Source organism: Chlorocebus sabaeus, chromosome 10, assembly GCF_047675955.1.
Source record: "Chlorocebus sabaeus isolate Y175 chromosome 10, mChlSab1.0.hap1, whole genome shotgun sequence".
In the NCBI taxonomy this organism is placed as follows: Eukaryota; Metazoa; Chordata; class Mammalia; order Primates; family Cercopithecidae; genus Chlorocebus; species Chlorocebus sabaeus.
Window position 1 is genome coordinate 129,816,204 of NC_132913.1, and position 25,778 is coordinate 129,841,981.

The 25,778-nt window shown below is 49.0% G+C and overlaps 1 protein-coding gene across 1 annotated transcript in view; it reads right to left on the reverse strand.

Moving 5' to 3' along the window:
- The window catches only part of LOC103218261 (contactin-associated protein-like 4), a 202,213-nt gene that overhangs the window by 44,855 nt on the left and 131,580 nt on the right, over positions 1 to 25,778 (reverse strand). The window contains exons 11-14 of the mRNA XM_073020237.1: positions 24,555 to 24,661; positions 23,041 to 23,160; positions 19,293 to 19,490; positions 14,911 to 15,067 (exon numbers count right to left, since the gene is read on the reverse strand). Coding sequence (XP_072876338.1) covers positions 14,911 to 15,067; positions 19,293 to 19,490; positions 23,041 to 23,160; positions 24,555 to 24,661 — 582 coding nt within the window. The remainder of the gene's footprint in view (positions 1 to 14,910; positions 15,068 to 19,292; positions 19,491 to 23,040; positions 23,161 to 24,554; positions 24,662 to 25,778) is intronic.

The window sequence follows — 25,778 nt, forward strand, 5'->3', positions numbered from 1 at the left end:
AACAGACAACAGAAAGAGCGCCCCTGGGTACCAAGCAGGGATCAGGAGTGGAGGGCAGCAAAGCCAGCAGACGTCCAAGTCCCTGGTAAGAATATAGCATTTGCTGCAACCTGCACCCATCTCGCCATCTAGAGCATCCATGGATCACTCATGACGCCCAATGTGATGTAAATGCCATGTGAATAGCTGTTATACTGTATTACTTTTTTATTTGCATTACGTTATTGTTGTATTTTGTTTTTGTTTTGTATTTTGTGAGATGGAGTTTTGCTCTTATTGCCCATGCTGCCTCGCCTGGCTAATTTTATATTTTTAGTAGAGACGAGGTTTCTCCATGTTGGTCAGGCTGGTCTCGAACTCCCGACCTCAGGTGATCTGCCCACCTTGGCCTCCCAAAGTGCTGGGATTACAGGTGTGAGCCACCATGCCAGGCCCTGTTGTATTGTTGTCTTCATTGTTTTTTTCTCTGATATTTTTCATCTACCAGTGGATGCAGAGGGTGGACTGTGAGCAGGTGGTGGTCAGGCTGTCACAGCAGTCACAGCCCATTTGCGGGGGTGACAAGGACACACTCCACTACCCTCCTGGATGCTGGAGTCACAGCCTAACGTGGAGGCAGAGCTGTGTCAATACCTTCACACAAATGGCAGACCAAGGCTCTTTAGGAAGCAAAATCAGCAGCCGCAGCAAGACCTGCCCAAGGAGAGTCTGAGCTCAGACATGCCAGCCTCACTCCCACCTGATGGTCCTTCCCTACCCACTGTGGTAGCTGAAGACAAACAGCATATACTCTTGGGAGTTCTAGGGCCCCGCCCACCAGCAGATCCTCTCCATCCGACCGCAGCCCATGCTCTCTGGAAAGCGCCACCTTCTGGCAGGAGGCCAACCAGCATGAAAATAGTGCGTTAAACAACCAAAACTAAAGACCCTCACAGAGTCCATTTCAGCTCCTGCCAACTCCACCAGCGCAGGTGCTAGTATCCATGGCTGAGAGACCTGAAAACGGTTTACACTGTCTGAGCAGACAATCCCCAGTACAAGCCTGGAGCCTGGTAGACTTGCTGGGTGGCTAGATCCAGAAAAGAGAAAACAATAGCTACAGTTGGGCTCTCAGGAAGCCACATCCATAGGAAGAGGGGGAGAGTACTACATCAAGGGAATGCCCCGTGAGTCAAAAGACTCTGAATGGCAGCCTTGAGCCCCAGATCTTCCCTCTGACATAGCCTGCCCCAATGAGAAGGAACCAGGAAAACAATTCTGATAATATGACAGAACAAGGTTCCTTAACCACCCCCAAAAATCACACTAGCTCACCAGCAATGGATCCAAACCAAGAAGAAATCCCTGATTTACCTGCAAAACAATTCAGAAGGTCAATTATTAAGGTAATCAAGGAGGCAACAGAGAAAAGTGAAGTCCAATTCAGGGAAATCAAAAAACGATACAAGAAATGAGGGGAGAAATCTTCAGTGAAATATAGCATAAATAAAAAACAGCCACAACTTCAGGAAATAAAGGATACACTTAGAGAAATGCAAAATGTCTGGAAAGTCTCAGCAGTAGACTCGAACAAGCAGAAGAAAGAACTCAGAGCTCAAAGACAAGGTTTCTAAATTAGCCCAATCAAACAAAGACGAGGAAAAAATAATTTAAAAATATGAACAAAGCCTCCAAGAAGTTTGGGATTATGTTAAATGCCCAAACCTAAGAATAATTGGCATTCTTGAGGAAGAAGACAAATCTAAAAGTTTGGAAAACATATTTGGGGGAATAATCAAGGAAAACTTCTCCAGCCTTGCTAGAGACCTAGACCTCCAGATACAAGAAGCTCAAAGAACAACTGGGAAATTAATCACAAAAAGATAATTGCCTAGGTACATTGTCATCAGGTTATCTAAAGTCAAGAAGAAGGTAAGAATCTTAAAAGCTATGGGGCAAAAGCACCAGGTAACCTATAAAGGAAAACCTATCAGATTAACAGCAGATTTCTCAGCAGAAACCCTATAAGCTAGAAGGGACTGGGGCCCTATTTTCAGTCTTCTTAGTCAAAACAACTATCAGCAAAGAATTTTGTATCCAGTGAAACTAAGCTTCATAAATGAAGGAAAGATACAGCCTTTTTCAGACAAACAAATGCTAAGAGAACTCAACACTACCAAGATGGCACTAAAAGAACTGCTAAAAGGAGCTCTAAATCCTAAAACCAACTCTAGAAACACATCAAAACAGAACCTCTTTAAAATATAAATTTCATAGGACTTATAAAACAAAAATATGATTTAAAAAATCAAGGTATACAGGCAACAAATAGCACGATGAATGGAATAGTATCTCACATCTCAATACTAATGTTGAATGTAAATTGCCTAAATACTCCACTTAAAAGGTACAGAATTGCAGAATGGTAAGAATTTGCCAATCAAGTATCTGCTGCCTTCAAGGGACTCACCTAACACATAAGGACTCACATAAACTTAAGGTAAAGAGGTGGAAAAAGACATTCCATGCAAATGGACACCAATAGCGATCAGGACTGACTGTTCTTATAAAAGACAAAACAAACTTTAAGGCAAGAGCAGTTAAAAAAGACAAAGAGGGACATTATATAATGACAAAAGGCCCTGTCCAACAGGAAAATATCACAATACTAAATATATGTCCACCTAACTCTGGAGCTTCCAAATTGATAAAACAATTACTACCAGACCTAAGAAATGGAATAGACAGCAACACTATAATAGTGGGAGACTTCCATACTCCACTGACAGCACTAGACAGGTCATCAAGACAGAGAGTCAACAAAGAAACAATGAATTTAAACTATAACTTAGACCAAATGGACTTAACAGATATTTATAGAACACTCTCCCCAACAACTGCAGAATATACATTCTATTCATCAGCACATGGAACTCTCTCCAAGATAGACCATATGATAGGCCACAAAACAAGTCTTACTACATTTAAGAAAATCAAAATATATCAAGTACTTTAGACCACAGGGGAGTAAGACTGGAAATCAACTCCAAAAGGAACCTTTGAAACCAGGCAAATACATGGAAATTAAGAAACTTGCTTCTGAATGGTCATTGAGTGAACAATGAAATCTAGATGGGAATTAAAAAATTCTTTGAACTGAATGATAATAGTGATGCAACTTATCAAAACCTCTGGGATACAGCAAAGGCGGTGCTAAGAAGAAAGGTCATAGCCTTAAATGCCTACATCAAAAGGTCTGAAAGAACACAAATAGACAATCCAAGGTTACACCTCAAGGAAATAGAGAAACAAGAACAAACCACACCCAAACCAACAGAAGAAAGGAAATAACCAAAATCAGAGCAGAATTAAATAAAATTGAAACCAAAAAAACAAAAGATAAATGAAACAAAAAGCTAGTCCTTTGAAAAGATAAATAAAATGGATAAACCATTAGCAAGATTAACCAAAAGAAGAGAGAAAATCCAAAGAAGCTCAATTAGAAAGGAAATGGAAGATATTACAACCTATACCACAGAAATACAAAAGAGCATTCAAGGCTACTATGCACATAACTAGAAAACTTGAGGAGATGGATAAATTCCTGGAAGGGTACAACCCTCCTAGCTTAAATCAGGAAGAATGAGAAACCCTGAAAAGACCAATAACAAGCAGCACGACTGAAATGGTACTAAAAAATTTACCAACAGAAAAGTCCAGGAACAGCTGAATTTTACCAGACATTCAAAGAATTGGTACCAATTCTATTGACATTATTTTACAAGAGAGAGAAAGACAGAATCCTCCCTAAATCATCCTGTGAAGCCAGTATCACTCTAATACCAAAACTAAGACACGACATGACAAAGAAAGAAAACTACAGACCAATATCCTTGATGAACATAGATGCAAAAATCCTTAACAACATACTAGCTAACCAAATCTAACAGCGTATTTAAAAGATAATCCATCATGATCAAGTGGGTTTCATACCAGAGATGCAAGGACGGTTTAAAATATGCAAGTCAATAAACGTGATACACCACATAAACAGAATCAAAAACAAAAATCACATGATCATCTCAATAGATGCAGAAAAAGCATTGGACAAAATCTATTACCCCTTTATGATTAAAACTCTTAGCAAAATCAGTGTACAAGGGACATATCTCAAGGTAATAAAAGCCATGTATGACAAACCCACAGCCAACATAATACCGAATGAGGAAAAGTTGAGAGCATTTTTTCTGAGAACTGGAACAAGACAAGGATGCCCACTTTCACCACTTCTGTTGGTACTGGATGGAAGCCCTAGCCAGAGCAATCACACAAGAGAGAAATAAAGGGCATCCAAATTGGTAAAAAAGAAGTCAAACTGTTGCTATTTGTTGATGATATGATTGTATACCTAGAAAACCCTAAAGACTCTTCCAAAAAGCTCCTAGAGCTGATAAATGAATTCAGCAGTTTTAGGATTCAACATGAATGTACACAAATCAGTAGCTCTGCTATACAACAACAGCTACCAAGCTGAAAATCAAATCAATACCTCAATCCCTTTCAAAATAGCAATAAATAAATAAATAAATAAATAAATAAATAAATAAATAAATACAATACAATACTTAGGAATACACCTAACAAGGAGGTGAAAGACCTCTACAAAGAAAACTACAAAACACTGCTGGAAGAAATCACAGATGACACAAACAAATGGAAACACATGCTATGCTCATGCATGGGTAGAATCAATATTGTGAAAATGACCATACTGCCAAAAGCAATCTACAAACTCAATGCAATTCCCATCAAAATACTACCATCATTCTTCACAAAACTAGAAAAAAAAAAGTCCTAAAATTCATATGGAACCAAAAAGGAGCAATGCAAAGCCAAAGCAATACTACACAAAAAGAACAAATCTGGAGGCATCACATTACCTGGTTTCAAACTATGCTATAATGCTATATTCACCAAAGCAGCACGGTACTGGTATAAAAATAGGCACATAGACCAATGGAACAGAATAGAGAACTAAGAATCAACCCAAATACTTATAACCAACTGATTTTTGACAAATCAAACAAAAACATAAAGTGGGGAAATGACACGCTATCCAACAAACAGTGCTGGGATAACTGGCTAGCCACATGTAGAAAATGAGACTGGATCCTCATCTCTCACCTTATACAAAAATCAACTCAAGACGGGTCAAGGACTTAAATCTAAGACCTAAAACTATAAAAATTCTAGAAGATAACATCGGAAAAACCCTTCTAGACATTGGCTTAGGCAAAGATTTCATGACCAAGAACCAAAAAGCAAATGCAATAAAAATGAAGATAAATTGCTGGGACTTAATTAAACTAAAGAGTGTCTGCGCGGTAAAAGGAACAGTCAGCAGAGTAAACAGACAACCCACAGAGTGGGAGAAAATCTCCACAATCTATACGTCTGACAAAAGATTAATATCCAGAATCTATAATGGACTCAAACAAATTAGCAAGAAAAAAAATGAACAATCCCATCAAGAAGTGGGCTAACGACACGAATAGACAATTCTCAAAAGAAGATACACAAATGGCAAACAAACATATGAAAAAATGCTTAACATCACTAATGACCAGGGAAATACAAATCAAAACCACAATGTGATACCACCTTACTCCCTTGAGAATGGCCATAATCAAAAAATCAAAAAATAACAGATGTTGGCATGGATGTGGCGAAAAGAGAACACTTCTACACTGCTGGTGGGAATGTAAACTAGTACACTCTCTATGGAAAACAGTGTGGACATTCCTTAAAGAACTAAAAGTAGAACTGCCATTTGATCCAGCAATCCCACTACTGGTATCTACGCAAAGGAAAGTAAGTCATTATTCAAAAAAGTTACTTGCACACCTATGTTTATAGCAGCACAATTCACAGCTGCAAAAATGTGGAAGCAACCCAGGTGCCCATCAATCAACAAGTGGATAAAGGAACTATGGCGTATATACATACATGATGGAATACACTCAGCCATAAGAAGGAATGAATTAATGGCATTCACGGCAACCTGCATGGGATTGGAGACTATTATGCTAAGTGAAGTAACTCAGGAGCAGAAAACCAAACATCGTATGTTTTCACGCATAAGTGGCAGCTAAGCTATGAGGACGCAAAAGCATAAGAATGATACAATGGACTTTGGGGACTTGGGGGGAAGGGTGGGAAGAGGGTGAGGGATAACAGACTACAAATTGGGCTGGGCGCGGTGGCTCACTCCTGTAGTCTCAGCACTTTCGGAGGCCAAGGCAGGTGGATCATGAGGTCAAGAGATTGCAACCACCCTGGCCAACATGGTGAAACCCCATCTCCACTAAAAATACAAAAAAAATTAGCAGGGCGTGGTGGCGTGTACCTGTAGTTCCAGCTACTTGGGAGGCTGAGGCAGAAGAATCGCTTGAACCCAGGAGACGGAGGTTTCAGTGAGCTGAGATTGCGCCACTGCACTCCAGCCTGGTGACAGAGAGAGACTCTGTCTCCAAAAAAAAAAAAAAAAAAAAAGACTACAAATCTTTACTGCTTGGGTGATGGATACACCAAAATCTCACCAATCACCACTAAAGAACTTACTCACGTAACAACAACAAAAAACTTGATAAAACTGAAAATATTAGCAACGCTTTTAAAGAAGGTCCTTTAACTTGAAAATTTCGAAGCTATTTTTTAAAAATTGCCATAAAAAGGGAAATACACATACAAATTACAGAAGTACTAAAATACTGGTAAATAAAGCAATGCATTTCAGATTATTTAATGCATTGAAATTGGTGAACAGAAGAAAACCCAAACTCTGAAATATTTTTACCAACCAGAAGTAAAGAATGAACACAAGTATATTTACTTGGCACCATAAAGACTGGTATAAGCAACACAGAGAATAAAAAAAAGCATAAAGAAAAATTTTTAAATGTAAAAATTAATAAGGTGAAGAACAGAAAAATAATACATCTAAATAGTAAATCAAAATACTTTTAAAAGAATAACATACTACAAAGACAAATATATTGTGTATCTGGACAGCCCCAGATAGTATAATCAAGAAAAAAGGCAGAAAGCACCATATACAAAATAGTAAAATGTTTAAAAAAGGGAAAATTATTAAAAGGGAAAAACCATAAAAAATAAACTACTTTTCAGACCTCTATAGGAATGAATTTATATTCTTTAATTTTTTAAATTAATTAATTAATTAATTTATTTTGAAATGGAGTTTCACTCTTGTTACCCAGGCTGGAGCACAATGGCATGATCTTGGCTCACTGCAACCTCGCCTCTCAGGTTCAAGCGATTCTCCTGCCTCAGCTTCCCGAGTAGCTGGGATTACAGGTGCGCACTACCATGCCTGGCTAATTTTGTATATATTTTGGTTTTATTAGAGACGGTTTTCACCATGTTGGTCAGGCTGGTCTTAAACTCTTGACCTCAGGTGATCTACCTGCCTTGATCTCCCAGTGTGCTGGAATTACAGGCGTGAGCCACTGCGCCTGGCCCTGAATTTATCTTGTTACTAGTGAAAAGATAATTTACTAGGAAAATTAAGTTTAATGAAATTGATTCCACTGGGTTTATGTAGTTTAGTGTATCCAATTCTGTAGAAACAAAACAGAAACGTATCGAGAAAATGTGCCACAGAAGTCCCTGGTTAAGGCGGATTCACAGAAAAAGTCTAGTAAAACTTCACAAATCTAGTAGTCCCAATATTCCAAAAAAAGAAAAATTCTTCCAGAGCACTGAAATGAAGGAAAACATCCCAATTCCATGAAGCAAGTGTGACCTTGACACCTAAATCTGATAAAGACGGGAAGAAAAGGAACGCACAGACTGGCCACCTGCGAACGTTGACACAAACCTTCTAGCTGTATTATCGGTGCATGAAGAATGTAATTCCACACAAAGAAAGACAACATGGCCAGTGATCTATTCCAGTTTCAATATTAGGAAATCATTAATATGTTTTATCGAATTAAGATATCTAAGGAAAAAAATCATTTGATTACTTGCATAAATGCTGAAAAAACCTTTGATGAACGTTAACACCCATTTCTCATAAAACGTTCTGGATGATAATTATGAACAGACACTTTCTTGACGTGATTCCGTAAATACACACGTGCACATGATCAGTGTCTTTATTGAGGCGTACATGGTATCTACATGCGTGACATTCACATGTATACCCTCTAAGTGCCTCAGCCCTAAAGACAGTGTCTCACCAAATGGGCAAGAAGAAAGAGTTCAGTGGAACCGGATATGATGAGACCATGCTTTCACATACACAAATAATCAAGGACTTAAACGTAAGACCTGAAACTATAAAAATTCTAGAAGATAACATCAGAAAAAACATTCTAGACATTGGCTTAGGCAAAGATTTCATCACCAAGAACCCAAAAGCAAATGCAATAAAAACAAAGATAAATAGCTGGGACTTAAACTAAATAATAACCAGTAAGAAGATAGAATGATAACTCAGTTTACAACATCAGAATGGGAGATACAATTGTTTAGGGCTGAATTTAACAGAAAATGCACCAAAGGAGTGTGAAAAGAATCTTCTCCAGGAAGGATGAGCTTAGAGCAGGACGCGCCTGGAACCCGTTGGGTAAAATGTAAGAAAGTGCTCAGAGGAGGATGGGGCCTGGCAGGAGGACACGGCTGAAACCTGCCTCACCTGGGACAGCTGCGGCCCTAGATGACGTCAGGACAGGAGAGAGGACACGTTATGAAGAGGGGGAGAGACCCCGACAGTCGGAATGTCGACTGAGAAACGTGCATACGAGGAACAGTGTTACTGAAACAAAATAAAACAAACAACAACAACAAAAACACCACTATCTGAACAACAATCAATAATAATTGATTCAGGCAAGATTAATTAACGGATGCTGAAATAGGTGGGCTGAATCTGAGGCATAAGAGAGTAAGAACATGGTTTCCTACATCCCTGCACAAAACACTATTGATCACAAATGTAAAAATGATCATTCATAGTGGGGAATCCGGCAGACATCACCCAAACCAACCTGTCAAATTAACATCAACAGTAATGGAGCATTATGGGAATAATTAGAGAAATGTAAATACAAATTATGGGTTACAAAATAGCACTGGATCAATATGAATTTCCTGATTTTGATTTTTTGGACTCTGGTTATGTAAGAAAACAGCTTTGCTTTTGAGAAATACAGGGCGAAATATCTGAGGTTAAAGGAGCATCATGTCTGCAACGGACTCTGCAATGATTCAGGACCCAGATACTTATGTGTGTCTATATTGAAATAGAGTGAGAGAGAGACGGAGGTTGAGAGGCAGATGGGAGGCAGAGGAGACTGAACACGCTTGGAATTACAAGATGGAATTAGAACCCTTGGAGATCTGGATCAGGGATGCTCTCTGGTGCTTTCTTCTAGAATTGTTATTCTTTTGCCTTTCATATTTGATCTGAAATCCAACTGGAATTGATCTTTATGTGCTGTGAAGTAAATATAAAAGTTTACTCCTTGCACGTGGATATCTAGTTGACCCGGCTCCATTTATTAAAAAGACCAAACTTTCCACACTCCCTGGTTCTGCCCACAGGACTGTGCACCTGTGTCTGGACGCTACTTGGTCATTTGATTGTTTCTTCGCACCGACGCCTCCACACACACCACACACCTCTGTGTCATTTTACAAATTTTTGATCTTTTATTTTGACCAGTGTCAGACTGGCAGACACACTGCGCGACAGTGGAGAATCCCCGTGCACGCCAGTCCTTCCCTCGCACGCTGTGGGTTGCTGGGTTGAGGCTGTCCCTGGTGTGCATGAGCCCTGTGGGCATCCCTGGCCGTGTCTGCCACAGTCCGTCCCTCACGCTGCCCGGGCGCGCTTGTGGCCTGGTTGCATCTACTCTGCCCTGTGGCTGACTTCAGCGTCACAGCCGAGCGATCCTTACTGGCTAACCCACGGCTCCCGTGTCAGCCCTGGGGTCTTCAGCAGATTCACCAGCTCCCTCCTTTGCTACCGATCCCGACACCCAGCAGGGTCCCAGGGAGCGTGCACCGTGGGACCCTGCATGAGGGCAGCTTCCCAGTGACCATCGGTCCCAAGGCCGCGTGGGCAGCAGCTCCCGTGCACTGAGGACTGTGGGCTGACGAGCGGCCCCTGCCCATCCCACGCAGGCTGCAGCCTCCATGGCCAGAAGCCACCTGCAGGCAGAGCTCCTGAGGTCAGTCAAAACCGGACACAGATCAGGGCCCCAGAGGCCGAATCTCACCTCTCCGGGTGGGTGGGGTCCACGTTGCCAAAACATTCACTTCGCCCTGACCTCTATGTCCAGGGAACATGGGCGGTGCAGCCCCGGGTGTCCGAGGACTGAGGCTGGCCTGTCCTCTGCAGACGGGGCTCCTGGTCTGGCAGCTTCAGCCTTGGCTCCATGAGGAGACCGCAGCCCCCGCAGGCCCCGCAGGCCCCGAAGGCCTCCCCCACAGGTTACTTCCAGACTCGCACCTTCCTGGGCACTGACCAGCAGCTGCCCACCTGCCGGCGGTTCCCGCTCGTCCTTGCCGAAGGGACACGTGTGGTGTCTAGGGAAACGTGTCCTTCCACACCTGCTTCAGGACCGGGGTCCGGCTGTGCGCACTGCCCTGCCCTTGGGGGGCGGGGTGGGGGGCACGTTCCTTCATTCCACTCCGGAGGTGCCCCTGGACCCGCAGCGCCTGCTCCTTCCTCTGCACCACGCAAGGCTGACCCCAGGCTTCTCCTCCACCAGCGGCCCCAGCAAGCCTCCCACAGGCCGGGCGTGAGCCCTGGGGAGCATCTCTGGGGTGGACATGGCTGTGGCCGACAGGGCTCTCCCTCTCCCGCACCAGGACTTGTCCAGGCCCTTGGGCCACCTTTGCGTCCATCCTGAGTCCCCAGCTCCTTCAGCAATGGGTTGCTGCTGTGCTCACCCAAATCCACGAGTTGGTGGGCCCACAAAAGCCCGGCCCGCGATGGGCAGGGGCAGGTGCCCAGGTAATTGACGCCCTGTGGCTGCCTCCAGAGTTCTTCCCACTGGCGTTCTTGTCGGGCTAGCGTGGCCTCTTCCCTGAGCTGCCGGGACAGTGCTCTGAGGGTGGCCTCACAGACGGAGCGGGTCAGCACGGCCGGGGCTAGACGCAGAGGGATTTCAAGGGCCCTTCCCTACTGATGTTGAGAATAACGTTTTGCTGAATCAAGAGCCGGTTTTAGTAAAGGCACCGCACCTATCGCACCGCTCTGATGAGGCCTCTTAATTTAATCCTCAGGATCCCCCATCTTCCACTATCATTGGTTTTGATTTTTCAGGCGCCCTATCAGTGATTTCAGGGGGAAAGGATTGAGACCACCGACTGCCATTCTTCAGGTCTGCAAGGGTGGCGGGGGTCTCCTCACTGCTCCTGGGAGATGCTGCTCTGCGTTTAGTTTCTGGGGTGGGGAGGGGCTGTTTCAGGAGCTTCCATGTGGGTCTTCTCACCGTGAGGTTTCTACTGCCCAGGTCAAGAGGCCTTGGGAGGCTCTTCTGGCAGGTGCACGCTCCTTCCAGAGATTCTCAGGGACAAGAGAAAATACGGAAAGGAACGGAGAGGGGACTAAGTCCACTCACTGCCTGGCTGCAGACGCCCACCCTCAGCGGGCCCAGGTGGTATTTCCAATCCCAGTCTCGGCATCACATGGACCCTATAAGACCCAGCGAGTGTAGGGCACTGGCTGGGGCTCTCGGCTTCCCTGGTTGGGGTGGGGGTGGCTCACACTTACTGGGCATCACAAGGGCCTTCCTGTGTCACTGGATCCTGCGTCCAAGCCTGGACGAGGGCTCAGGGCCCTCCACTGCAACCTCCAGGTCCCCAGGCTGACCCTTTCTGCCTGCAAGTCCAGCAGGACGGTCATGGGCTGCCCTTTTTCCTTATCTCCTCTGGGTCCACCAACCGTCCTGCGGCCCCTCTGACCCTGGCCTGGCCACCACCCTGGCCGGGCCCCCTGGGAGAGGGTGCGTCCACCTGGTTCCTAGGCTACAGGATTCCAGAATCTAAATTGCTCCTGCGGCATTTAGCCCTGCAGCTGCATCCCTGGCCACCAGCCTGGCCTTCCCAGCAGGCCAGGGCCGCCCTGACTGGTGCCCTCTGCCCGTCCTGGGGACCACGGTCAGGAGGTGGGTCCTTGGGAAGTCGCCCGATTCCAGCGTGTGTTCTGGTCTGGGTCTCCCATCCCTTCCCAGTCTCAGGGACTTGGCTCCAGCACGGCATTCTCCACAGTAGATCAGCACCGTTTTCTGTAAAGGGCCGGATGGTAAGAATTTCAGGCTTTCAGGCCACAGGGTCCCTGTCTTGACTCAACCCAGCCGTGGGACTGAGAGCAGCCGTGGTAAAACGTGAAGGAAGAACGTTGCTGAGTGCCAGGAGAACTTTGGAAGATCAGGCTGCAGGCAGGACTTGGTTCACAGGCCAGAGTTTGCTAACCTCTGCCTGGGGCCTTCACTGCCGCCATCTCTGACACGTGTATTTCCGCAGATCTTTCAAATTCTTTCAGAATATTCTTAAACCGATGTGGTCCAGCTTTTGTTCATGCCAGGTGAGCAAATGAAAACCTTGCAGTTACAACTGTGAGATCATTTCTGAATGAACTGATTCCTAAGCTTGTAGACATTCTGTAGCCAAATAAATCATATTGACCGAATTGTATGTTTTTTAAAGTGATTTTGGTGTTCATGGCCCATATTAAAAGTGCAATAAAAATACAGTATCTGAAGTATTTGAGCTATATGAAATATTTTTTATTGGTGATAAACATTAAAATATGAATCTAGAGATTTGAAAACATTCTCACTTTATAAATATTGTCTTGTAAGTAAAAACATAAAATCAATGGGGATTCCAATATTATCCTCAAATATAATAAGCTTTCTGATTTCACATATTGTCTACACACATGAGGCAATTCCCTTGTTTAGCCGTTTTGAAGACCATTTTTAAGCCCTTGATGCTCTGCATTTCCAGAGTCTGGGCCACACTGAGAGATGCTTTTCATGTAAACATCCGTAAGTCGGACCAGCGGCTTCATCAGATCACATGGGACGACTCCCACGGGTCCAGCAGTATTTATGCAGGACTTCTCAGAGCCTTTGCTGTGAAAGCACACACTACGCCTTTCAGAGGTGACACCAAGGACGTGTCACCCCAACACCCAGGTGATCGTGGACACTGAGGACGTGTCACCCCCAACACCTGGGTGATCGTGGACACTGAGGACGTGTCACCCCAACACCTGGGTGATCGTGGACACTGAGGACGTGTCACCCCAACACCCGGGTGATCGTGGACACTGAGGACGTGTCACCCCCAACACCTGGGTGATCGTGGACACTGAGGACGTGTCACCCCAACACCTGGGTGATCGTGGACACTGAGGACGTGTCACCCCAACACCTGGGTGATCGTGGACACTGAGGATGTGTCACCCCAACACCCGGGTGATCGTGGACACTGAGGACGTGTCACCCCCAACACCTGGGTGATCGTGGACACTGAGGACGTGTCACCCCAACACCTGGGTGATCGTGGACACTGAGGACGTGTCACCCCCAACACCTGGGTGATCGTGGACACTGAGGACGTGTCACCCCCAACACCTGGGTGATCGTGGACACTGAGGACGTGTCACCCCAACACCCGGGTGATTGTGGACCCTGAGGACGTGTCACCCCAACACCCGGGTGATCGTGGACACTGAGGACGTGTCACCCCCAACACCCGGGTGATCGTGGACACTGAGGACGTGTCACCCCAACACCTGGGTGATCGTGGACACTGAGGACGTGTCACCCCAACACCTGGGTGATCGTGGACCCTGAGGACGTGTCACCCCCAACACCTGGGTGATCGTGGACACTGAGGACGTGTCACCCCCAACACCTGGGTGATCGTGGACACTGAGGACGTGTCACCCCCAACACCCGGGTGATCGTGGACACTGAGGACGTGTCACCCCAACACCCGGGTGATCGTGGACACTGAGGACGTGTCACCCCCAACACCTGGGTGATCGTGGACACTGAGGACGTGTCACCCCAACACCCGGGTGATCGTGGACACTGAGGACGTGTCACCCCCAACACCCGGGTGATTGTGGACACTGAGGACGTGTCACCCCCAACACCTGGGTGATCGTGGACACTGAGGACGTGTCACCCCAACACCTGGGTGATCGTGGACACCGAGGACGTGTCACCCCAACACCTGGGTGATCGTGGACACTGAGGACGTGTCACCCCCAACACCCGGGTGATCGCGGACCCGTTGGTAGTTGAGAGTGTTGGAGGCCACACTTTGGAAATTGGTTTAGAAAACATGTCCCGTCCACATGAGATTACTTAAATGGACTAAATTAGGTTGAATTTAAACCTTTTAATCCTTTAATGAGGTTATTTTATTGAAGAAATAAAATGTGCACGATTTGTGATAAATTTTTCACAACGAAACAACGAAGTGTTGACGAATGAAATGATGTGATATGTGGGTTTTCTCCACAATCATTGGGACGGGGTGACGAGGTGGGCATATCTACGGCCAAAAGTTGGCCATGGGCAATGGCTTTTGAGGTTGGGCGATGGGCATGTGGGGGTTCATTAGTACTGTCGTCTCTACTTTTGCATAGATTTGACCTTGTTCATAATGAAAAGGTTAAAAATGATAAACAACAAACCAAGATAAGAAAGAAAGGAAACCAGTAATTCATTGACCGTAATTTTTAGGCTTCTGGTCACTTGTATTCATCAGCGTACACGTCTCTTAACTTGTGAGGACGCGATGGAACCTACATCTGTCCTACGCTTCAAGCAATAACAAAAGCACGTCTTACAGAGGAAATCACATGCAATTCACCATTCGTCCCGGTCGGCATCACAGTTACAGCCGTACTGAGGATCCAGGCAGTCCCTCTCTAACCCACAGGCACACTGGTGGGCGCCGGGAAAAGATCCTCCCCAGTAAGTGTGGGTCTCGTTGGCTCTTCCAGCCCACCAGCTCAGTGCCGTTCCATCTGAAACACAAATCGGAGAAAGGTGACAGCTGCCTGGCCCACTGCCCACCACCCCCAGGGACCCCTCGTCTCCCAGCTCATTAAGAAACCCACAGAGCAAAGAGAAACTCTGCTTTAAAATGGTTTTATTCTTAACACTGTAACAGAATATTGCTTCTTTAAGAATTATAACTGATTTATCTGATTACACTGTATTTCTTAACCCATCACTGGACCATGTATTTTATTAGAAAGTAATACCTAACTCCTTTCGTCACGGTAGTACATAATTTGGAACAGCAAAGTTGTGAAACTTCGTCAGGAACTGCATTAAGAAGTGAGTTGCCATCAAAATAAAAAAATGAACAAAAAATCGAAAAGTGATTTGGAAGCTAAAGTTAACCTCTGTGTGAGATCCCGAAAGGCCTGTTGCAATAGAAACAGAACGAAGGCAGCACGTTCCTCTGAGCCCTCAGTCAGCCCCATGGGTTATTACCGAGCAGCCCTGGCTGCAGGTCTGACCCCAGCATCCTGTGACTCCCAGGTGGGGTGCACCCTGCTGTGGCCGGGGGGTTGTTTGGGGCTGAGTTGCGCTTCCTGTTCTGAGAAGGCGCCTGTTCACCTGCAGAGCCGCAGAAGGGAGGGGCAAACCCTCCACCCGCCTGACACAAACACCGTGTTGGGAAACCAGCAACCCCAGTGCCCTGTCAGGGATAAACAGGAGCCTCTGCGTCCTGCCTGGGATCCCACGTCGGAGCCGGACCTCTCCGGAATGCTGCAGAATGAGAGGGACCCGGGATCCCACGTCGGAGCCGGACCTCTCCGGAATGCTGCAGAATGAGAGGGACCCGGGATCCCACGTCGGAGCCGGACCTCTCCGGAATGCTGCAGAATGAGAGGGACCCGGGATCCCACGTCGGAGCCGGACCTCTCCGGAATGCTGCAGAATGAGAGGGACCCGGGATCCCACGTTGGACCTGGACCTCTCCGGAATGCTGCAGAATGAGAGAGACCTGGGCAAGCAACGCCCGCAGCACTTAGGAGAAGACGGCCGAGAAGGGAGAGGTGGAGTCCAGCATATGCCGACCCGGGAAGAGGGCCCCACCTCAGAGAGCCGGGCAGGAGGCAGCTGCTTCCGAGGCGCTGGCCATTTTCTGTGAGTGAAACCAAGGGTCCCATGAGGACCCGGAGCACGTGCCAGTTCCCGGTGCCTTCTGACTCCACCCAACGAAGCAGCCTTGGCTCACAAGCCGTCGCCTCCCTGGCCAGCGGCTCCCAGAGGTGCTGGGATGAGTGCTGTGAGCATCACCCATGAAGACGAAAGCTCACCACTGGGAGGCAGGAGGCGTTTAAAATATTTAATAGATATTTTTGATAATAACACTTTAAAACTTTAATTACTTCGCCATTATGCTTTCAAAAATCAGAGGGAGGACACTATTGTATTCCAACTTATAACTGTATTTTTACCATCTAAATTACTCATCTAATAACACTGGAATTATAAAATGGCTATAGTGGTATCAAGGGCCTTCAGTTGCATTTGTGAGTTTTTAAGCATTCCAGAGATTTGGGGAAGGTTGAAGAAATAATTAATAGAACAAGACAGCAGAAAAGAAAATAAGAAGAGAAATAGGAACCAGTCTACTGAACCGGGAAACGCACCCCACAGGCTCCTAACCCAGTCCCGGCCGGGATCTCCCGCCCAACTTCAGGGCCTCAGCCTCACACCCAAGGCCCTCCCTGCAGGGCTGGCCCCGGCCTGTGAATGTGCATTTCTGTATTCTTCACACTCCTCCCACACCCATCACGGGGACCTGCCGGAGCCCCCACTGCCTCCTTCGCCTCGTGACCTGCACACCCCGACCTGCAGCCCCACCTGGACCCCACTTCCCAAGTCCCCTTTCTTACCGCCCTGTCTCCACGGGGACCAGCCTGTGGGCACCCTGGATGCTGGACCCCAGGGACCTCCCTTGGATGCTTTTCTGGTCCTCTGGCTGCACTGAGCCCCCCCAGGGCAGCCTTGGTGACAATTCCCTCAACACGCGAGGCCGGGGCCTGGGCCGTATCCATCCGAATCCAGGGGCACCAGGCACTGCCACCGTCACATAAAGCCCCAGGTCCTTATCTGCCTATTCAAGGACCCCCGCCCAGACCACGTCCAGTCCCTGCTCTCCCTCCTCATCTCTGCTGTTTCCTCCAGTGGCTTTGTGGGACTCCGCATCCCAGATCTGCCCCGCTCCTCCTCTTCTGGGGCTCCCCTGGGGCCTCCCCATCACCATCCAGAACCTGCTTCTGTGCCATTGTCCTTAAGAACACCCCCAGAGGCCGGGCGCGGTGGCTCAAGCCTGTAATCCCAGCACTTTGGGAGGCCGAGACGGGCGGATCACGAGGTCAGGAGATCGAGACCATCCTGGCTAACCCGGTGAAACCCCGTCTCTACTAAAAATACAAAAAATTAGCGGGGCGTGGTGGCGGGTGACTGTAGTCCCAGCTATTCGGGAGGCTGAGGCAGGAGAATGGCGTAAACCTGGGAGGCGGAGCTTGCAGTGAGCTGAGATGGTGCCACTGCACTCCAGCCTGGGCGACAGAGCGAGACTCCATCTCAAAAAAAAAAAAAAAAAAAAAAAAAAGCGCCCCCCAGACCTCCAGATCTTCCTCTGGCAGGAACGCTCCCCACTCTGGCTTCCCAAACACCTGCCTGTCCTCCTGCACTCGGCCGGGGGCACTGTGGCAATGGGGCTAACCTGCGTCCATGGTCACCTGTGAGATTTGCATTGAGCTCAGCCACACCAGGGAGCTGGGAGCTGAGCCATCTGCACGGGGACACCATGGAGGAGCCTGTGGGACTGTGGGACCACTCTGTCTCCAGGCTCCACACCTGCACGGTTGGGGGTCCAGCCTCGGGCCACATATTCAGCCCAGAGGATCCTCAAGTGTACCAGGTAGCCCCCGAGGACGCGACGGCGCACCCTACCCAGCCAGGCCAAGGCTGTCACAGGACACAGGACCCACCCCAGAGTCCCCTGTGGTCCCAGCACAGGCTTCGGGGTGGATGCCCCACATGGTGTGTGCAGCGCAAGGGCCGTTTGTGCGGAATCATGAACACTGAAACCCGAGTGCTGACCTCTCCTGTGCTCACCCCAAGTTCCAACCCTGAGGGAAAGGCCGGGCCCCCTCCCTGCACCCCTCTCTGACTCAGAGGGACCCAGCACAGCCCTCAATCCCGCAGCTCACTGTGGCCGATGTGGGACCTGGCCTCTGATATTCCCGACATGAATCCCAGGGTGGCCTGAGCCCCAGAGTGTAGGGGGTCCGGGAGGAGGGCTGGCATTTGGGGAGGGTGGCAGAAGGGCCGCATCCACAGCAAGCTGCCCCAGGCTTGGGAGACCCGGTCCCTTAGTGTGCATGAGGCCAGCAGCTGGCCCAACAGGACGGGGCTGAGAGGGCGGCCGCCTCCAGTCTCACGGGACACAACACACACACGTGTGATGTTCACAGGCCATGCTTCTGCCAAGGGCCAGGCGCCCTGTGGGGTGCTGCCCTCAATCCTGTAACTCCATCTTTTGCCAGAAAAAGCGCTGAGTGAAAATGACATGGAGCGGCAATGGCTTTATTTGAGGCCAACTTCACTCTGCTCCAGTTTCTCTAATTTGTGAAAGGATTGATTTGCAAAATCCAAGGGTGAGTGATCACGGTTATGGATCAATTACAACCTGACACACCCACACTCCAGGCTGAGGAAAAGCATGACGTGCAGCAGGGCTAAGGCTCGGTGGGGTCAGCCCGGGGTCCCTGTACACTAGGTGGAGGGGTCTGTCTGCTCAGCAAGGCTCTAGAACTTCCTAAATAGGGCAGTGCCCTGCGAAAGCAGAGCCCACAGAGAGACACGTCTGTCCTTACAGAGGAAATATGGGATTGTTTGGAAAACCCGGGGGGACCAGCAAGGTCTCAGGATGGTGAAGACCTGGGGCATGAGGAGCGGATGGGGGCTGAAGAAAGTCGGCACCTCAGTAAAATGTTCTAAAGGGAGAAAACAGGGGCATGAGGAGCAGATGGGGGCCAAGGAAAGTCACTACCACTGTAAAATATTCTAAAGGGAGAAAACACAGCATCCATCAGGAACGTCTCTGCCCGCCATGGTGTTCTGTGAGCTGCTCCTGGATCAAGCTCTTCCTGAAACCCTGGACTGCGACACCCACACCTCCCAGGCTCAGGTCAGGAAGGGCTGGGAGGGGCTGCCTACCTCGAGGGTCCTGCAGCCGAGACCTCCGACAGTGGAGCTCCAGCTCCTGTTGGCAGTGCCTGGCGCGGTCTACGCTGGCCAGCAGCTGCTCTGCACTGGCCGTGTATTGGAACACTGCCCGGTGCGGGTTCTCCAGGCTCGCACCCTTGACCCTGGTTAAGGCCGAGCCGTTGTGCTGCACCACTGTCCACGGAACATCTCCAGGGTGAGAGCAGGAGAGAGAGAGGAGAAGGAGTGTCACTAGCAGCACACACAGACCCTGGGTGCCCACTGGTCCTGAGACGTCGGAGTCCAAGAATCAAATTAATAGGATTCTAGAACATTAGGTCCTGGGAAGGGGTGGCCTCTTGTTACGATTTGTGTTACTCAGTATCCAAGGGGATCCAGCCACGAACATGCGTGCTTCTAGGTATTTAGCCAGATGGAATGTTATAGGCGAAAAAGAGAAGTAGAAGAAATGGTCATTAACATTTTGTAATGATCTAAAATTATGCAAACCACACCTTCTCTACTCCTAAAATGTGCTTTTCACTGCTGCACAAGAGCCCTGTGGGCACCCCTGGTACCTCTGCAGCCCTGATCCTCTGGGTGTTCCCTTCCTTCCTCACTAGGCACCACTCAGGAGGCCACTGGCCCAGAAGGATCGGCTCCATGGCTTAGGCCCGGAAGGGCAGGATGAGGCTGGTCCCTCCTGTGCCTTGGCCCTGGCCCAGCTTCCCTGGTGTTAAGAATGAAACCTGCCCTGCACGCCGAACGCTGTGCGGGAGGAGGCAGGTGGCCGCTCCAGCCCCACCCTGCGTGTGCAGTCCAGACGCCTGGCACCACCCGAGACTGGAGGTTATGCAGTATGTTCTCATCGGGACTTGTCAAATTAGAGCCCGTGACACCGCCATTGGACTTGGATTTGTGCCTGCCCCTCTGTTACCTTCTCCTTGCAGAAGCCCCTCCTGCGTGTCCTGGCGAGTGCAACCTGGACCAGGGGAGTGAGACGCAGCCACAGACCGCTGCCAGCTGCATTCCAGACCACTCTACCCTGAGGCTGGACCCCTAGCCCTGGACCCTCTACTGGTCCCAGTGTGACTGACAGGTGAGGCCTCAGAGCCCAGGAGAGCAGCGAGGGTGAGGCCAGCAGCCAGAAGGGTCCCTGGAGAACCACGGCCTGGAGTCTGCAGAGAAATACGCATGGGCCATGAAGGCTGTGACTTAAGGGGGCGCTGCCCACACAACCCAGCCAGCAAGTGGCTGGCCTGTTTTCCCCGCCTGGGACTCCCAGACGCACCTCCTTTCCCGTCCTCTCCTCTACCTGAAGCCCCAGTGTTTCATCTGGCAGAAAGGTGGGGTCCCAGTGACCCCAAGAGGGGCCGGGTGACATTTTGATCATGGGTTCCGCGCCTGTGGCTCGACGGCAGGAGTCGTCACGGGGCTCACTCTGTCCTCAGTGATAGGGTTCCCTCAAGGCAGAAAATCGCCCACCCGCTTTGGAGGCAAAAGTGTTCTTGGCCGAGTAGAGGCATGAGTTGCAAACAGGGCGGGGCTCTGCCTGCACGACCCTGGACACAGTGCTCCTTTAGGGGATGTGGCCACTGGAGAAGCCAAATTACAGCACAGCCAGGGGTGCTTTGCGTTGCCAGCCTAAGTGTGGCTCCCAAAATTCATGTGCTGACATGTGAACATGTGGAAATCTGAGGTTCTAACCCCATGACCTCGAATGTGGCCTTATGAGGAGCAGGGTGGCTGCAGATTAGACAAGGCAAGGCCATAGTGGAGCAGGGCCAGCCTGATCCAACCCCACTGTCCTTGTGAAAGCGGAGATTTGAACACACACACACACACACACGAAACAACACCGTGGAAAGATGCAGGCAGAGATGGGGGTCTGGGGGCCCCTAACAGCCATGAAACACCAAACACTGGGAGAAACCCTGGGAGCAAGGGAGAGACCTGAACAGAGGCCCCTCAGAGCCTCGGTGAACGGGGAGAGGCCTGAACAGAGGTCCCTCAGAGCCCCAGTGAACGGGAGGGTGGCCTGAACAGAGGCCCCCTCAGGGCCTTGGTGAATGGGCAGAGGCCTGAACAGAGGTCCCCCAGAGCCTCGGTGAACACGGGGAGGCCTGAACAGAGGCCCCCTCAGGGCCTTGGTGAACGGGGAGAGGCCTGAACAGAGGCCCCCTCAGGGCCTCGTGCCCCGACCCTCCGAAGCCTTGGTCCTAGATGTCCAGCCCCCGGACTGCACGAGAATGCGCTCCGGTTTCTGCAGCTGACCAGTCCCACTGCTTTCTTCCAGATCCCAAGCCGGCTGCCATTCTAGAGTCGGACAAAATGGAGCTGGAGGGGCCTCTGGCGTCGCCCACCAAGTCTCCCCGTCCCAGTGCCAGCCTGACCAGGGGCCACCTGCCTGTTGCCGCCACCCCATCCTCAGGCTGCTCCGTACCCTGGCCTGGCTTGCTGTCTCTCCAGCGCACCTGCCCGACTTCCTGCAGACGCTGGGCTACAGGCAAAAGCTGTCAGACTTTATGGGGGGTACTGAGGGGAAGAAAGTGAAAAACTTCCTTAGGACTTTTTAACCTATTCGAGTCATCATAGGAAATCTACCCATAAATGAATATTTTAAGGGAAATTAAGTTCCTTACAGGCCATATTAGTCTGCTTGGGCAGCCCTAGCAAAGTACCAGACCAGGGGGCTTGGAACAGAAATCTCCCCCAGTTCTGTAGGCCACGGGTACAAACTCAGGGTGCCAGCCGGGCCGCGCTCCCTCTGCAGACGCTGGTGACGCCCCTTCCTTGCCTCTTCTGGCTTCTGGGGGTGCCAGAAACCCGTGGCTTTGTTTGAGTAGCGGCCACATCACTCTGGCTTCTGCTGGTCTTCACACAACCATGTTCCCTCTGGGCAGGTCCGGGTCTCCAAACTTCTCTTTCCTCCTAAGGACACTGGTCACTGCGTCTGGGGCCCACCCTAATTCTGTACAACCTCATCTGCACTGATTAAGTCTGCAAAGACCCTCTATCCAAATAAAGTCCCATGCAGATTCCAGGTTGGCATGAATCTGGGGGGCGTTGTTCAGCCTTGTGCGTGGGAGACACTGAGATCCGGGTGGACACCTGCACCTGCTTTACTTTTTGTTGTTTCTATGGTTCTGAACACTGACCCAAAGCTTGGCAGAGTGGAGAATTTGCAGAGGTAAACGTCCCCCTGCCAGGGGCGGCAGGCGGGTTGCCTGCTCTGTCGCAGGGCAGTGAGGAAGATACTTCAGGGTGGAGGCGTCTGAGCTGGACCAAGGGACTCAGATAGGCATTGAGGGGAGGGGAGGCACAGTCGCCGGCTGGGACAGGGCACACGGACATGGACATCATTACAGAAACAGACCCCACAGTGCTCGGGATCCAGGGTCGGGCTCTGCTCAGGCTCACAAGAGCTCAAATGTGAAGGCATCTCTGCTCAGGCTCAGCTAAAGTGCAAATACTCTTCCGACTGCACATCCACTCATCCAATCAGATAAGTCAGGAAACGTTTTGTTTTGAAATTTGATAGGCCAGGTTTTACTATTAAATATTTCACAAAAAAGAGCACTTGCACAGAAATAATATAATTATGGATTTTTGCTTTTGAACTATCTGTTCAAGTTTTATAACTATGACTTTTATTGAATAATGACTTACCTAATATACCTTCTAACCGGGTAAATTTCTACTAGGTGAGCTGCAAGTGTGAGTTCAAGCTGTCACGCTTAAATCAAACATTTTAACTCACCTGTCATGTTACAAAATGCCTGGAATGGCTTCAGGGGTCCGCTGCCATCTGGGTCGATGTTGTAGAATCCTGAGGCGTGGCCGAGGTGCTTGTAGGCCTCACAGGAGGGCTCGTAGAGAGCTGGGGGTCATCCAATCATTCGCCATACATGAAATAAAATGTAACAGAACTCTCAACATTTCAAATTAGGAGATGAAGGAGGTTCCAAGTCCTGCCTTATGGTAAATATCCACCCTCCAGGGGAAAATGTGAACATGTATTAAAATACAAAACTATTTTTAACATAATGTGTGCTAATATACTTAACTGTAAAGAAGAGGAGTGTTGCAACTATTTTTATAACACTTGTAAATCCCTAAAGTCAAATAAAATTACCCAGTCCAGTGGAAAGTTCTGTTCACTGTTACTTTAAGTGACAAGGAAACAGGTCGAGAGCTGGGCTCAGGCGCACTCACAGGTGGGAGCGGCGTCTTTACTGTCACAGGTGACGGGATTCCATTTGGCTGGGCCCCCTCCTGCCGCCTCATTTTTGAGAGTGGCCTCCCCGCCTCACCTCTGAGAGCCGACTCCCCGCCTTGCCTCTGAAAGCGCCCTCCTCGCCTTGCTTCCTAGAGCCGCCTCCCCGCCTCACCTCCGAGAGCCGCATCCCCGCCTCACTTCCTGGAGTGTCCTCCCCGCCTCACCTCCGAGCACGGCCTCCCCGCCTCACCTCTGTGAGCATCCTCCTCGCCTTGCTTCCTAGATCCGCGTCCCCGCCTCAACTCCCACATCCACCTCCCCGCCTCACCTCCCAGAGCAGCCTCCCCACCTCACCTCTGAGAGTTGACTCCCCGCGTCACCTCCGGGAGCGTCCTCCCTGACTCACCTCCCAGAGCAGCCTCCCCGCCTTGCCTCTGAGAGCGTCCTCCTGGCCTTGCTTCCTAGAGCCGCCTCCCCGCCTCAACTCCGAGACCCACCTCCCCGCCTCACCTCCCGGAGCCACCTCCCCGCCAGCCACTGGGGATTGGCTTCCCCTTCACCTCTCTTTGCTCTCCTTGGAAGAGCCACAGTGAAGTCGGCTCAGTGTGAGCTCGCTTGTGGGTCACAGTTAAGAACCACTCTCTTATCTTCTGGTGGTTTTCTCAGAGTGCTTGGAATCACAGTTGCTGATAACCATTAAGAAAAGTGGATGCCCCAAAGCATATTGATGGGGGCACCTGCTCTGTGGGTGATGCTACTGGGCATGACAGAGGATGACTGCGAAGAGAGGATGGTCCTTGTGCCAGCGCCTCCGCCCCGGCCAGGCAGTGAGGCTTGGGTTCCCAGGTCTGACCTCCAGCATCAAGTGAGGGGAGCTGGTCCCAGGGGCTCCCCGTGCAGGGCCCTCTGGTAGGTGTGCAGGGTGAGGGCAGGTGCAACGGGCCCCCACCATCGCCTCCCCTCCCTCCCCTGCGCTGAAGCTGCTGTGTGGACCCGCAGAGGGAAGTTGCTTATGGAGGTGACGGGTGTGGACCCCGGGGAGAGAAGCCGCTTACAGCGATGGCACGTGGCGCCCGTGTACCCGGTGCTGCCGCAGTCACAGTGGAAGGCCGTCCAGGTCTGGGAGCAGGTGCCCTCGTGCTCGCAGTAGTTGGGTAAACACCTGAAAGAAGGACAGAGATGGTCGTGTTCACACTTGGTCACTGTGAAATGTGGGTCCTGTGGCAGGGCGAGTCCAGCTGTGGGCACAGAGTTCAAATGGCCGGGGATGTGGAGGGATGTCCTTAAGAACTTTTCTCCCAACCCTGAACCCCAAGCCAATAAATCTGTCAGGCTCAACCGACTGCCCTGTGTTTGGCTTTGAGGCAGCGGGACTTGCAATTCTTCCCTTGATGTTGGAGAACTTTGTTTTTTATGTCACAATAACACAACATTGACCTTACATGTGGCCAGGAATGACAATTTCTTATGGAAAATAACAGTGGTATTTTATCATATTGAAATGTTCTGTGACATTAATTCCTAGAAGGAAGACTGGAAGGGGAGGGGAGAGACTGAGAGGAGAGGAGGGAAGGGAGGGAGGACAGGGGCCGAAGGGACAGTCAGGTACACTTCCGTCTACACATGGCGCTGGCCCGGGACCCACGGATCCTTCATTGTAGGCCTGGATGCCATTGTTATGATTCTTTTTCCATTTAGAATTTAGAATAAAAGCCAGCTACCACCAGAGTTTTATGTGCATTTTGTTTTCCCAAGAAAATTGAATAAATCTGGAAATGGAAAACCCAACGGCCATCTAAGCATGATGTGTATTTTGCCATAGGCCTCATTAACGTTAAGATTGGGACACTTAAAATTTCACTTACAGGACTTTTGTAATTTTAGTAGATTATGGTAAAACTAATTTTCTTGAATATAAAAAAGTAAATATTTTATTATTTTTATTATTCAAATAACCCAGAAAAGTACAAAAAAGAAGGTAAAAGTCATTTGAAATCCTAGTATATAAAATAACCACTATAGTTATACATGTGTTGATGCTTATATTTAAGTATATACAATATAAATGTACATGGCAATTTTGCAACCTATCAATGATTCATTAGTAAGCATGAGTATTTCCGTGTCGACAAATTTATATTAGCAATTTTGATAGTTCAAAGAAATCTATTAACATAGTTATCATCATGGATTTAAAACATTACATATTTGAATTTAATAGAAACCAAGGGTGATAAAGAGAATTGATGAACAATTAAAATCAATAGCAAAGACACTAA